Source organism: Takifugu rubripes, chromosome 22, assembly GCF_901000725.2.
Source record: "Takifugu rubripes chromosome 22, fTakRub1.2, whole genome shotgun sequence".
Taxonomy (NCBI): domain Eukaryota; kingdom Metazoa; phylum Chordata; class Actinopteri; order Tetraodontiformes; family Tetraodontidae; genus Takifugu; species Takifugu rubripes.
The window spans coordinates 6302536-6316540 of record NC_042306.1 but is presented as its reverse complement, the minus strand read 5'-3'; the positions used below and the strand labels follow the sequence as shown (position 1 = coordinate 6316540).

Sequence of the window (14005 nt, the reverse complement as noted above, 5' to 3'; positions counted from 1 at the left end):
GCACACCTTATAAAAAGGTGCAGTCTTAGTTGCGGGTGCTATTTCTGTATTTAACACTTACATAAGGCACACTAGATTATAGGGTGTGGGCATGGTAAAGCTTAAAACATGCATGCTAGCATGTATTTAGCAATGTACTCACGTTATTTTTGATCAATCCTCATCCACAAATCCATCAAGGTCCTGATCTTCTGTATCCAAAATGAATGAAATAAATCTGAAATGGCTTTTGCGAAAGCCAGCAAGCCAAAAATCATTTACAATTTTTGCAACTCGGTGCACACATATAATGCACTGCATTATAAGGCGCCCTATTCATTCTGGAGAAAATTTAAGACTTTTAAGTGTGCCTTTTAGTTGTGAAAATTTACTTTTAGTGTCTGTCTGTGTGTGTGTGTGTGTGTGTGTATGCAGCGTATATTAATTTTTGTAATTGCTCTTTACTCTTCCATCTGTGGTCAGTCACAGTTGAGATAATCATATTTTGGTGATTAGGTGGATATGAGAATTCATTATTACAATACTCTTTTCCATTTCTGGGTTTCTGTATTAAAAATATCTTATACACTCAATCTAAACTTTGAATAAAACTATTTTATATGTTTCAGGCATCTGCTGTAATTCAACATTCCACAATAGCTATCTCAACTTGCAATTCTCATAAAACAATACAACAGCAATTTCTTTTGAGGCACACTTCAGCCTCAAATATGAGGTACAGCAGATGGAGAACAATGCCACTTGTGAGGGAAAAAACATCCATATTATTTTCAGGGTACACAACAAAATCATCCTGTTCATGATTCTGTTTGAAACAGATGAAAAGGTTGTCCGCCTGCAATAGATAATAGCCTCAAAAGCTGGACTTACAATCTTATCAGGTGATGGGCTACTTGCAATGAAACATTTGATCTCTCCCCTCTCTCCTCTGACAGCATATTGAACAGGATCACTCGAGATGATGGGAGGACCTGACATACACACAAATCAATGTGGTGACCAAACAAAATCCCAAACATCTGAATCTGAACTATAATATGCAGCAGACAATACAAACACATTCTTATAATTTATATAAAATGTATGTACATACATTTTTATCTTTTAATAAATATATTCAGGTGAACAGACACATTAGCTTCACTGACACAATCTGAACAAAGACTACACTATGTATCCATCAGTTCCAATAAGCATAATTTTGTCTTATTAACTTTAAATATAATATGTGACCATTTGTAAGATTTTCATTCATACATATTTATTTCCATTTTTTTCCTGTTCTTTTGCAAACATTTTTTTGTTTTACTGTCACTCGGACACTGGCATGTATGCTGAAAAAAATAGCTGATCACTCTGAGTCAATCTTGAAATGGACAGTATCGGACAGGATGGATATAAATGTGGTCTCCATATATTATTCCTGTTTACCATGTCTACCTTTAACCATCATTGTTGGAAAATTCCAAGAATGAGGACAGTAACTGACCATTCACAGTCAGTGTAACCTCAGTCTCTCCCACTCCAATCCTGGGAACGATGGCCTTGCACACATATTGGCCTGCATCAACCTGGCTCACAGACTTTAGATATAGTTGGTTGTTGTTACTGAGCACCTGCAGAAAATGCATAAGTAAACAATATAAATCACAACAATAAAGATGTTAGATCAGCATGCACTGTATAGGGACTACGCTGAGAAGTGGAGGACTCTTGTTTCAAGCCCCAGTTGTTGTCAAAATTTGGAAGGTGGGCTGGTAGAAGGAAAGGTGCCAGGGGCCAGAACACCTTCAGAGTGCTGCCAAGGTACCCTTGAGCAATGTACTGAACCCCCAAATGCTTAGATAAGGGCCCCAGCAACCCTCCCCTTGACCCAGCAAGGGAAGCAGTGGTCAAGAAAAAAATAATAAAAATGATTTGCAGACATGTTGATGCAGGTACTGAAAAGGGGATGGAGCTTACATTTAAATCATAATGTATGACTTGGCACCCTCTACTAACTTTTTCCACCTTGAATATCAAAAAACAATTATGTTTCTAGAATACAGTTCTGATGGTCACTTTAGTTTTTAAAACAGGCACTGTATTTCTATATGTCAATGCAAATCAGAAGGTAAAACAGAAAGTAAAAACAATAATGTATTGTGGTCTCATCATTATTGTTGAGATTGTGGTGTGTACAGTATGTAACACCATGGAGAAATCCCATCACAAAATGCATTTTTCAACAACTGTATCAAGTACATCCAGTCCACGCATATACTGTTGCAGATACATTTAAAACATCTAAAAAAAACACTTTTTTTTTAAAGCCTTGACCAGGCTACACGCTACCAAAAATGGTTTTATAACATAGTAAAAATATTATACAGTAGAAAAATAATTGAATGTATATGTTATTTGTGTGGTTGTCCATTAACTATTATCTATGCTGCCATAGGCCGACGCTGCCAGAGAACAGAAAGGTGCTGTTAACACATTTTCTTGTGCATTTTTTTGTGCTTTTATCCCCTTTCCTCTGTCTTTCTCTATATCCATCTAAAGTTGCTGACCTCATAGCTGTGCATTGACCTAGCAACCTCTGACTCCACTGACACTCTCATCTTGTGTATTGATAGCTTATTTTAATTAATGTATTTACAGGACTGTTCTCTCCCCTCTCTGTCTGTCCTCCCTCCTTCTCCTCCTTCACTGCCAGCAGGCCATCAGCAGGAGGGTTCCCCATATGAGCCTTCTCCTGCCTAAGGTTTCTTCCTATTAAAGGGGAGCTTTTCCATGCCACTATTGCTGTTAAGGGGGTCAGGCCCTGAGTTTCTGTAAAACCCCTAGAGACAGTTTGATTGTAATAGATGCTATATAAATAAACATGAATCGAATTGTTAATCTAGCAGTGACAGTTAAATGCGGCAACTAAGACTGCAGTTCTCCTATACATACAAATATTTAACCTCAGTAAAATATTGTTGTAATGTTGAACTACTGTTTTGTTCTCACCATGTTAGAGCCTTTCTTGGTCCAGGTGAGAGTGAGAGGGGGATTTCCAGACCATTTGCAGTTCAGAGTGACATCAGAATCCACATCTACTGTAACTGGCCTTGGCTCCACTACCAGTATTGGGCCAACTGAAAAGCAAATAAAGATAAAAGGAAGACATGAGAAACATCATAGATGGAGAAAACTGTAGTCTAACATTAAAATAAATAAATAATACATAAAACAAATAAATAAAACAAAGCATCACATCTTCATTAAAAAGTAGATGAAACTTTTCTGTACTGGAAAATATTAGTGATACAAACCCTGTGAGTTTCTGTTTTATAGAAAATAAAACATCAAAATCATACCTATTTTTTTAAACTATTTATTAGATTAATTAAATACCTAATTTAATAACAATTTGGTAAGCATTTATGTAAACTACTGTTCTCCATCATCCAGGTTGAAGGGAAATCTTGGTTTAAAAGAATTCAACTGGATTTGAGTGTGTTCTTCAAAAATGTTTCACCTCTTCTATAAGAGGCTTCTTCAATTATTTTTTAACTGGTTGGAATCCTAGAGTGTTTGGGGTACTGTGTTTGTTTACTGAATGCTGTCAGTTGATGGTGGTTGCTGGATCCTGGTTGATGGTGGTGTTTTGCATTATAAATGTCCATTATTCACACGTTTAATAAATTGTCAACAATGACTACTAATGAGAGCATTCACTAAACATATTATTTTGAAACTTATTATTTGGACAAATAACCCTGTTAAATTAAGTCTCTTCAAATTTAAAATAATGGAGCCTGAACATAATCTTTCGCTAGGAGATTCTCCAATCCTATCCATCAGTGCAAGCGCAAAGTACAATGGATTGACCAAATAGCCCATACCAGTTTTACGGTCAGTGCCAGAGGGACCATCAGAAAAGCTATACATTTGTATTCTATATTTCAACAATTGTATTCTATATTTCAACAATTTTGGACTCTAATGGCAGATATTTCATAGTAGCAGGAAAAGTTTATCATACAAATATTGAGTTAGAAAATGTGTCTGATCCCAATAGTTCTTCTCAAACATTTTCCTCAAAAACCCTCCATAATTAGGCTCCCATCATCTACTGATTTCCTAAGATTTTAATCATGCCTTTATAGATCTAAATCTACAATTCCAAAATCTGCAGTAACATTCAAGTCTTTTATAAAAACATTTAAGCTGTCAGATCCTTGTAGATGCGGCAAACTTATTGCTAAACAGTAATTTTTTCCCCCCAGTTGTTTAGCCTATTTTGCACTAGATAATAGACATATTTCTTTTTTTTTTAAAAAGATTGATGAAAGCATTTTGAGTTCAAATTTACATTTTAGACATTCAGTATATGTTTTTTCCAAGGTAGTTTTCTCTGTCAACTGGACTGGGTTTCTGGGAAACGACCTGGATGACTGAGAATTTACACAGACAGTATATGTTTTTGTTCAAAGCGACTTACAGTGAGAAACACAAATAAGCCACCATGCAATCATGCATATGTGAATAAAATACTACATGATAGCCTTAAACTACCATATACAAGTGCAACTACAGTACCAACTAACAATGACTGAAGAGCGATATAAACAAAACAAAGAGAGAGAGGAGGTAAGAAGAAACAGGAGAAGAAAGATATAGACTGACGCTCATGTGTGGCGTGGTAGCGTGGGATTGTTCAAGTAGGAGGCAGCAGAGGGCTGATATGATCCTGCTTTGGTTGGTTGAAGACCATCTGATGCAACTTCACTACATGCACCCATTAGAAGGGCATTGAAGAAGGTCACCATGGCTTAAACTAGCAGCTGGGTGACATATGAGGTTAGGAATGACCTGATATTTCTCATGTTGAATAGAGCAAAATAGCACAACTGGGAGAGTGAACCTACATGATCAGTTCGATGTCAATGATGTGATGAATGTATTGGTTGGCTGGAAAGCCAGCTCAGTTTGAGCAAAGTTAAGTCATGGTGATGAGTCTGAGAGACAGTTTGAGATCTTGTCTAAAATTGATGGTTCATCTGATAGTTCATAAGATAGTTCATCTGATGGTTCATCACGACCTGATAGCGGATCATCACATTGATCTATTTTGTCTTACTGAGACCTGGCTTCAGGAGGAGGAGGAGTATGTTAGCTTAAATGAATCTACTCCTCCTACCCATCTTAATTATCATATTCCTCGTGTTACTGGTCGAGGAGGGGGAGTGGCAGCAATCTATCACTCCAAGTTATTAATTAATCCTAGACCAAAATATGGCTCCAGTTCATTTGAAAGCCTGACTCTTGGCATCACCCATCTGAACTGGAAGGCAGAAAAGCCACTTCTGTTTGTAGTTGTATATCGGCCCCTTGCTGGGCCACATTCAGAGTTCCTGTCTGAGTTATCTGATTTCTTATCTGACTTGGTCCTTAGAACGGACAAAGTCAGTGTTCCCTCAGAACCCACTACTGTCAGACCATTCTTTGATCACTTTCACATTTATGATTAAGGATTCTTCTATCCTCAGAACAAAGTCTTACTATAGCAGATGTCTTTCAGATAATGCTGTAGCTAAGTTTAAGGAAGTGATCCCTGTACTAATCCCAGAACCACTGTGTGTTTCCCCAGGGATAAATCATTATAATCTTAGCCCTGCTGAGGTTGACTCTATTGCTGAAGGTGCAGCAACCTCACTGAGAATCACGCTTGATTCTGTTGCCCCCTAGAACAGCTTCTTTTTTTTTTCTTTAATTGAGGAAAATAAGAGCAACCCCAGGTTTCTTTTCAGCACTGTGGGCAAATTAACTAAGAGTCACAGTGTTTTAGATCCACGTATCCCTTCTTCCCTTAGTGGTGAAGACTTCATGAGCTTCTTCACTGATAAAGTTCTAGCTATCAGAGAGAAAGCTAACCAGGCCATCCCAACAACTGGACCATCACCAGATGTGCTGACTGTGGGAACATACAGGTTCTCCAACGAGCCCTGAAACTCCTTCACTCCTATATATTTTTCTGAGGCGTCTTCGCTAATTCAGAAATCCAAGTTCACCACGTGTTTTTTAGGATGTTTTACCATTGATAGGCAGTTCTATCCTGGATCAGATCAATTGTTCTTTAGTGACAGGTTATGTACCCCGGTCTTACAAAGTGGCAGTGATTAAACCGTTACTTAAAAAAACATCACTGGATCCTGATGTGTTAGCAAACTATAGGCCAATATCCAACCTTCCTTTTATCTGTAAAATTCTTGAGAAGGTTGTGGTGACTCAGTTACTGGAGCACCTGCAGAGGAACAGCCTGTTTGAGATGTTTCAGTGAGGCTTTAGAGCTCATCACAGCACAGAAACAGCACTTATTAAAGTTACTAATGATCTCATAAATCTTCTTATAGCTTCAGATCATGGACTGGATCTACTCTATGCCGGTTCTGCTGGACCTCAGTACTGCTTTTGAGACAGTTGATCACAGCATCCTGTTACAGAGACTGGAACATGTGATTGGGATTAAAGGGACAGTACTAGACTGGTTTAGATCATATCTTTCTGATAGATACCAGTTTGCTCATGTCCATGGTGTTCCCTCCTCATACAGTAGGGTTAGCCATGGAGTTCCTCAAGGTTCTGTACTTGGACCAATTCTTTTCACCTTGTACATGCTTCCCTTAGGAAATATTATTCGCAGCATGGAAAAAATTTTCATTGTTATGCTGATGACACTCAGCTATATTTATCCATGAAACTAGATGAGACAGAGCAGTTAGTGAAGCTTCAGACCTGTCTTAAAGACATAAAGACTTGGATGTCTTAAAATTTCCTTCTCCTTAACTCTGAAAAAACTGAGGTCATGGTGTTTGGTGCTAAACCTCTCAGGGATAGATTAGATCACATGATCACTCTAGATGATATCTCATTAACATCTAGTCTCTCTGTGAGGAATCTAGGAGTAACTTTTGACCAAAATCTCTCCTTCAACTCACACATTAAATTAGTCTCTAGAAGTGCCTTTTTTCACTTGAGGAACATCACAAAGATCAGGAAGCTGCTGACGCGGCATGATGCTGAAAAGTTAGTCCATGCATTTGTTACTTCCAGGCTGGACTACTGTAACTCTTTATTATCAGGGTGTCCAAACAACTTTTTAAGAAGCCTCCAGTTGATCCAAAATGCTGCAGCCAGAGTTCTGACAGGTATTGACAAAAGAGATCACATAACTCCTGTCCTGGCGTCTCTTCATTGGCTACCCGTTAAATTTAGAATAATTTTTAAAATTCTTCTTCTGACCTACAAGGTCCTCAGAGGCCTAGCTCCATCCTGCCTGGAGGAGCTAGTGATGGCTTATCATCCCAATAGACCACTTCGCTCTCAGACTGCTGGTCTACTTGTGGTCCCCAGAGTCTCTAGGGGTAGAATAGGGGTCCAAGCATTTAGCTACCAGGCCCCCCTGCTGTGGAACCAGCTCTCTGTCCAGGTATGGGAGGCTGACTCCATCTGTACTTTTAAGATTAAACTTAAAACCTACCTTATTATCACTAATTCTTTAGTTTCAGTTATTATCCTAGACAGACAAATTATCAAACTTAGAGTCGTCTACTTATTAGGTTAACATCTTAGTTATGTTGCTATTGGCCGAGGCTACCGGGGTCCAGAAACATGATCACCTGACAGGCCTCTGTCACCCCATTGGTTCATGCTTTCCTCTCCTCTCCTCTCCTCTCCTCTCCTTTCCTTTCCTTTCCTTTCCTTTCCTTTCCTTTCCTCTCCTCTTTATTTTTATTTTTTTAATACAAAATAAGATGAAAAATAAATAAACAACTTAAGAATAAATAAGAAAATAAATCACTCAATCACTAATAATAATAGAAAAAATAGAAATTGTCTGTGCTCATCACCCACCTTTTTTCTTCACTGCAGGCTTTGAAAAAGACATGTTTGGGGCTGTGTAATATATATAATTCCACTTGGTGCCATTAAGGTTTCTGTTTCAGTGTTTAGCTGACGCACCCCCCCACACACACTCACACACCACGGGCGTAGGTTTATCTCGGGATGATGGTAGGGATATATCACAATCAATGTTTGGGGAATACAAAATAGTCCCTGACCATTTTATTTTAATATAGCGAAAATCTACATTTAGTAATATAAATATTTCAATATACTACGCATGTGGTAGCATTAATTAAAACTATTTTAAATTACTTCACGTTTTGTTTATGAGAGGTTCCGACTCCGAGATGTATTCAGAGCTATGATGACCCACCCATGCACCGCTACTTCACTGGCTGCGACAGAGTGATGGACATTTAGTGGTGCCGCCAGTAAGGTGGCCTCACCCACGCAAAAGCAGAGATCCATCATAGTGTAGTATCTGACCCGTTCTATGCAGGCTTTACGGTGTAAGGCCGTAATGTGTTTAGCACCCAGCCTAAGCACCATATTAGGACATGCTCCACATGTGTGTCCTGTGTCTTCTTCCTTTATGTAAGAGAAGCTGCTAAAAGATGACACTGGAGCCTGTGGGCCCCTGGTTGTTCTCCATATGAGGATGTGTAGCATGAAGCATCTTCAGTATTCCCTTTTTTGGTAATAACTGAACGCTATACCATTGGGTTGGCCATATTGTATAGCGTGAGGTCATCAGTAAAGAATGTGTTTACTTGACTGTATAAGAAGGAGGTATCGATGTAGACACTTCGGAGTTCTTCACCATCGGGACCGCGAAACCTCCCTCGGGCATGCTGCAGCGTCCGATTGATACCTGACTGTTCTCTCCAATAAACATCTTTGATAACCAAGTCGGTGTCTGCGAAGATTCCTTCCTCATCAACACATCTCGGCTACCACCAGGAGAAAATTCACAACAATAGTCCCTACCAACACACACATGCATCAACACTAAAATGTCACAATTGCACAAGCTGCTGATTTGTAAAATATGCTGTGAAGCGACGTTTATACAAGACAAAGTTCCATGTTTCGAAAAAGCTCTGAAAAGTGCCTCCTCTCCACATGCAAAGTGGAGAGGAGGCACCAATTCGGCTCCGTGTCTCAGACGCCACAAAGGCTGTGATTGGTCCTTGAAGAGAGGAGGCGTAATGTCACGAGTTTGCAACAAGCCCGGTTGATGTCTTGCCCCCGAGAGCCATATACCTCCCTGTGATTGGTGGGTTCGTTCAGCTCCGCACACAACAGTGTAAAGTGCCATTCGTATCAAACTCGCTGGCCGCACTAACATTAAACTTTCATATTAAGGTGGGGGCCACAAACTATCGTTCCAGAGGCCGCAGTTGGCACACGAGCACTGATCTACAGGTATCTCCACCTTCATAGCTGTATGCTGACCTACTGACCTCCGACCCCGCTGACCCACTCAACTCGACTCTATTTTAATTAAAATAATTTCTATGTTGTACCTATTCTCTCCTCTACGTGTCCTTCCCCTTCTCCTCTCTCTCTACCCAGCTGGCCATCAGCAGGAGGGTCACCCTATATAAGCCTGGTCCTGCTCAAGGTTTCTTCCTGTTAAAGGGGAATTTTTCCTTGCCACTGTTGCTTGTTGGGGGTCAGGCCCTGGGATTCTGTAAATCGCCTAGAAACAATTTTGATTGTAACAGACGCTATCTAAATAATGATTGATCGATCGATTGATTGATTGATTGATTGATTGATTGATTGATTGAAAGTAATGGGCTAACGGAGCACGTGAACCAGGCGATGGAGACAGCTCTGGGATGCATGGTGTTGAAGAATTCCTCCTCCTGGTCGGAGCAGCTGTCGTGGATTAAATATGACCAGAATTCTCTCATCATTTCTACCATCAGCTTGTCAACAGGAGCCCTGTGTATGCAGTGATGTGGCTTCTCTGCTCTCGCCATCGTGGACATGAGAAACAGTTGCTACTGGGCCCCAGACCGGTTCATCAGGTGCCCACAGCTGATAAAGGATGTCTGCTGCCTGCATGATGACCAGCCTGCTCTGTCATTTTTCTGGGCCTGGGGAAAGCCCCCTGTTGGGTCTGCTTCTTCGCCAGTGGAGGACTCTGTTGTGGAGGTCTTGCCTGATTCGTCACAATTGTTTCAACCAACGGAGGTGGGCTTCTGTGTCTTGTAGGAGTTCTAGTTGCCCCCTACCGTGGTCGTCCTTTCTCCCACCCTGGACCTGCATTTGGGACATCGAGGACCTTGAAGGTGGCGTCCTGTTACTGCCTGCTCTTCTGCTCTACTGCTGTGGTGAAAATTTCCACTCACTCTGCCACCTCTCTCCTCCACACCACCTGATTAGCCTTTACCATTTTCCCCAACCTCTTACACATCCTGGAAAGAAGGCACTGCAGTTTGGTCATATGTTGCCAGATTACTTATTCCTTCATGCTTGACTTTCCAGCACATCCTTTTGTACAGATTTATTAATTTCAACCCTGCCTGCCTCAGACCTTCCCTCCTCATCTCAGCCCTGGTAAACACAACAGCATTCAGTCCCCGACTAAGTTTTGCTTATGTGTGTTTGGACCTACGCCTTCCTGTGGCTGTGTGGTGTTTCTGCCTTCCATCTTGCAGGCCCTTTGTGATTAATTATAGTGCTGTTGCCTGCAAGACAACCATTAAAGTTCCTTATAAACTGTTTCCTAGTTGGTGTGCTGCTTTTGAGTCCTGCCACACCACCATTAAATCCAAGTCAGTTTAGCTGTCTTCGACTCTACTCACAGTGCACATCCACCAGGATGCTGACGTTGGTGCTTCCCACAGCGTTGAACACTTGACATGATACTGGTTCAGTGAAGAAGGAGTGATCTGCTGTGGTGAGCATTACTCTTTCTCTGGCCCCTTCTAGTATAATGCCACCTTTTGCCCACCTAAAAAATGAAACAGATTTCAACCATAAACTAATAAATCTATAATATTATCTTTGTCAGGCAGTGTTAGTTTTATTTTTATTTTTTTTAAGTCTGACTAAGTGCCTAGCAGCACCACTAAGGGACCCTGTGGTAGAGTAAACCTACCTAGGTTTCAAAACTGCTCAAGCTAAAAGTCAGTGTTTGTCTATAACTATTACCACTTAAGTACAATTACCATTCAAGATCACTTCCAGATACAAGTCAGTTATTTATTATTAAAACATTACTTTTAACAATCACTGGCAGGTGCTGGGGTTTCAAAAAGGGGAAACATTTACAATACCGGTATATATAATTCTAATAATTTATTACAATCATAAAATACAGAATTCTTTCCTATGTTCCCTCTCAAGAAAAGTTATGCTGCTTAAACGGCCCATTGTGTTTCAGGTACAAGACTTATTATTGTCAGCCATAATGTGTAAAAAATAGCTGCTTGTCAAAATATCAATGAATTAACTAAAGCAACTTAATTAAACTTGGAACCACATTAAACAAAAATGAGATCACTGTGTTAAACTGTAGGAAATAAATATGATTTTTTTTTTATGTACAATAGTTTAGACTGGAAATGGGATATCTTGCCAAGCAAATATCAATAAAAAGGCTGCAGTTTGTCTAATGCCTTCTGAGCCTTAATGCAGCGACCAAACACAGTATTTGTGTCAAAGTGTTACTCTACTGCTTTATCAAACTGTTGTTTCAACATTCGTTATACCACTGCTCTGTTGCTCTTTTTGTACCTTTTCGCTCAGTTCCATTTGATCTACATTGCACAAGTACCAATTAGGTTTAATGGTGTGGGTGAAAGTTTTTTGGCTTGATTGATTTGTGTTCTTTTTTCTGTAGCTTGACTTTATTTTTTCTTCTAACTTCCTCTACATCCAGTAGTAGTAGTTATTATTATAGCCTAGTAGTTATTATTTGTTAACCTTTGAAATGGTTTTGTGGTTTTTGTTGTTTTAGTTTGTTGACCGCCATCTAAATTGTTTGTTTCATCTTTTAGATACTGGAGACCAGTGGTGCTGTTGCCATGGTGGTGATATCTTTGCAGTGTATCATACATGCTGGGTGGTTTTGGTTGATTTCCTTAATTTGAGTGGATCCTCCCCCACTTAGTACAAGCACTTGTCCACTTGGCTCCAGCCCATTGTTTGAATTTTCCTTGTTTTTAATTTATGTGAATGTCCTTTGAATTTTGAAAGATCATTTGGGTTAAATTTGTGTTTCGAACCACGTTTCATGCCATTTAATGAGTAGGCTTCCCTGTGTGCTTCATATATTGAATTTATTCCCTTTGTGAGATTCTCAGGGTGGTATTTTTGTTTGTTTTTTCTGGTGGAACTAAACAATTTGTTTTCAACCTTTATAATCACCACATATATGTTTAATCATTTATAATTTATAATCAATCACTTAATCATCATAATCAGTGCACCTTACATAGACATAGACATATAAGATACAAATGTTAGCCAGACCTGTAGCCCATGATTGGTGGGTTGGCGGTGGCCTGACAAGTGAAGGTGACTCTCTCACCCTCCAATACAGAGCGAGGTTCAATGGACAGGGTCACCACTGGAGAGTCTACAAGGGTAAATATATATATTTAGAGAGAGAGAGAGAGAGAGAGAGAGAGAGAGAGAGAGAGCTATATAGATATATAAATAAAAGTAAATGACCAGCTGATCTGTCACATGACCCTTTCTCCTGATTAGGGCACATACTTAATCCTCCCCCTTTTTTTAATCTGGTCATTCTTGATGCTGCTCTGCCTTCTGGCTATTTTGCTACTGTATGCTATTCTCTCTATACTATTCTGCTACTCAATGCTTTGGAGCTCTAAATGTGGTTCAACTAAGTAAAAACAAAACAAAAATATAACATTTGCTTTACTAGCATCTGTGCCACTCTGCTCAAGATTGCATCAACATCTTTGATACCATTGCTGCTAAGGGCTTAGCTAACATCTCCACTAAGGGCAAGTCGTGTTGGGTGCTGCCAACAGGTAAATAACTTCAGGTCAGATAAAAGTACAAAAATCTGATGGCTAAGTGGGAGCTTCCAAACTGTTCACATTTCCGCTGGCATCGCCGCTAATTGCTTGGGTAAAGTCTTCTAAATGGCTCGGCTAGCTTCTCCGCTGATGGCAAGGCTGGCGTTTCCGTCACCTGCTCAGCTGGCATTTCTGTTACTTGCTCAGCTGGTGTTTCCACTAAAGGTATAGGTAGAGTTTCCATTACTTGTCCATCTGTCCGGCCTTTCCGCTACCAGCACGGCTAGAGTCTCTGTTAACATGTTTTCTTATAATCGCAAATTAAATTTTTAAAACAGCCAAACTGAAGGCTCGATTTATTGCTAATACTGCAGCACATGCAAGTATTTAATCCCCCTGTAGCACTTTTATTTGCTGCTCTTTGTTCAGTTGCCCTGACTAATTGCTGCTATAAAGTTTAGAATCTAAACTATTATACTGCTCAGTGCTTCAGAGCACAATCCCATCACCACCCCAGGATCAATTGTGGACTCTTTTTGACCCTACATGCAGGGGTTTGATATTCTTTCCCTGTAATGTCTCGGCAGCCTATTATCAGGGAGTGAATACACCAAGAAAGAGTCTAACGCCAAACCTACTTCTATTTTGTTACATTGATGCTCCTTCTATGGCAAATAATAGTGTGCAATAACGTGTTTGATTTAATTCAGAGTTGTCTAACTGAAATAAAGGTAACATACGGTGAACATTGAGGGTGACAGTGGCCCATTTTCCCATTGGCACTGCTGGGTTTCTGGCCACACAGGAAAAGTTACGGCCACTGTCGGTGTCAGATGGTGTAATGGGCAGATAGCTCCTCGTCGTCACTCTCTTCCTGTCTTGTAGCACTTCCTAATTTTGTATTTTGTAAGAGATTTGAAAAGTGGAAAAAAGATCATCAATTATTGACGAAAAAAGCAAATTTTTTACTGCATAAGAAGAACTTACTGACAGGGTACATAAAAACAAATGGGGAAAAAAATATGCAGGATTAGCAAAAACTGGTCTACTTCAAATACATTTAGACTCGGTCCTCTACCAGAGACCTGGGAGTCTGAGGGTTCTGCGCAGGATCTTAGCTGTTC

The 14005-nt window shown here is 39.9% G+C and overlaps 1 protein-coding gene across 6 annotated transcripts in view; it reads right to left on the bottom strand.

The window, feature by feature from the left end:
• The window catches only part of LOC101075268 (kin of IRRE-like protein 1), an 81676-nt gene that overhangs the window by 20615 nt on the left and 47056 nt on the right, over positions 1-14005 (bottom strand). For all 6 annotated transcript variants that reach the window (XM_029830575.1, XM_029830576.1, XM_029830574.1 and 3 more), the window contains 6 exons: positions 13622-13772; positions 12367-12472; positions 10695-10843; positions 2995-3122; positions 1490-1616; positions 871-971 (listed from right to left, as the gene is read on the bottom strand). In XM_029830575.1, coding sequence (XP_029686435.1) covers positions 871-971; positions 1490-1616; positions 2995-3122; positions 10695-10843; positions 12367-12472; positions 13622-13772 — 762 coding nt within the window. The remainder of the gene's footprint in view (positions 1-870; positions 972-1489; positions 1617-2994; positions 3123-10694; positions 10844-12366; positions 12473-13621; positions 13773-14005) is intronic.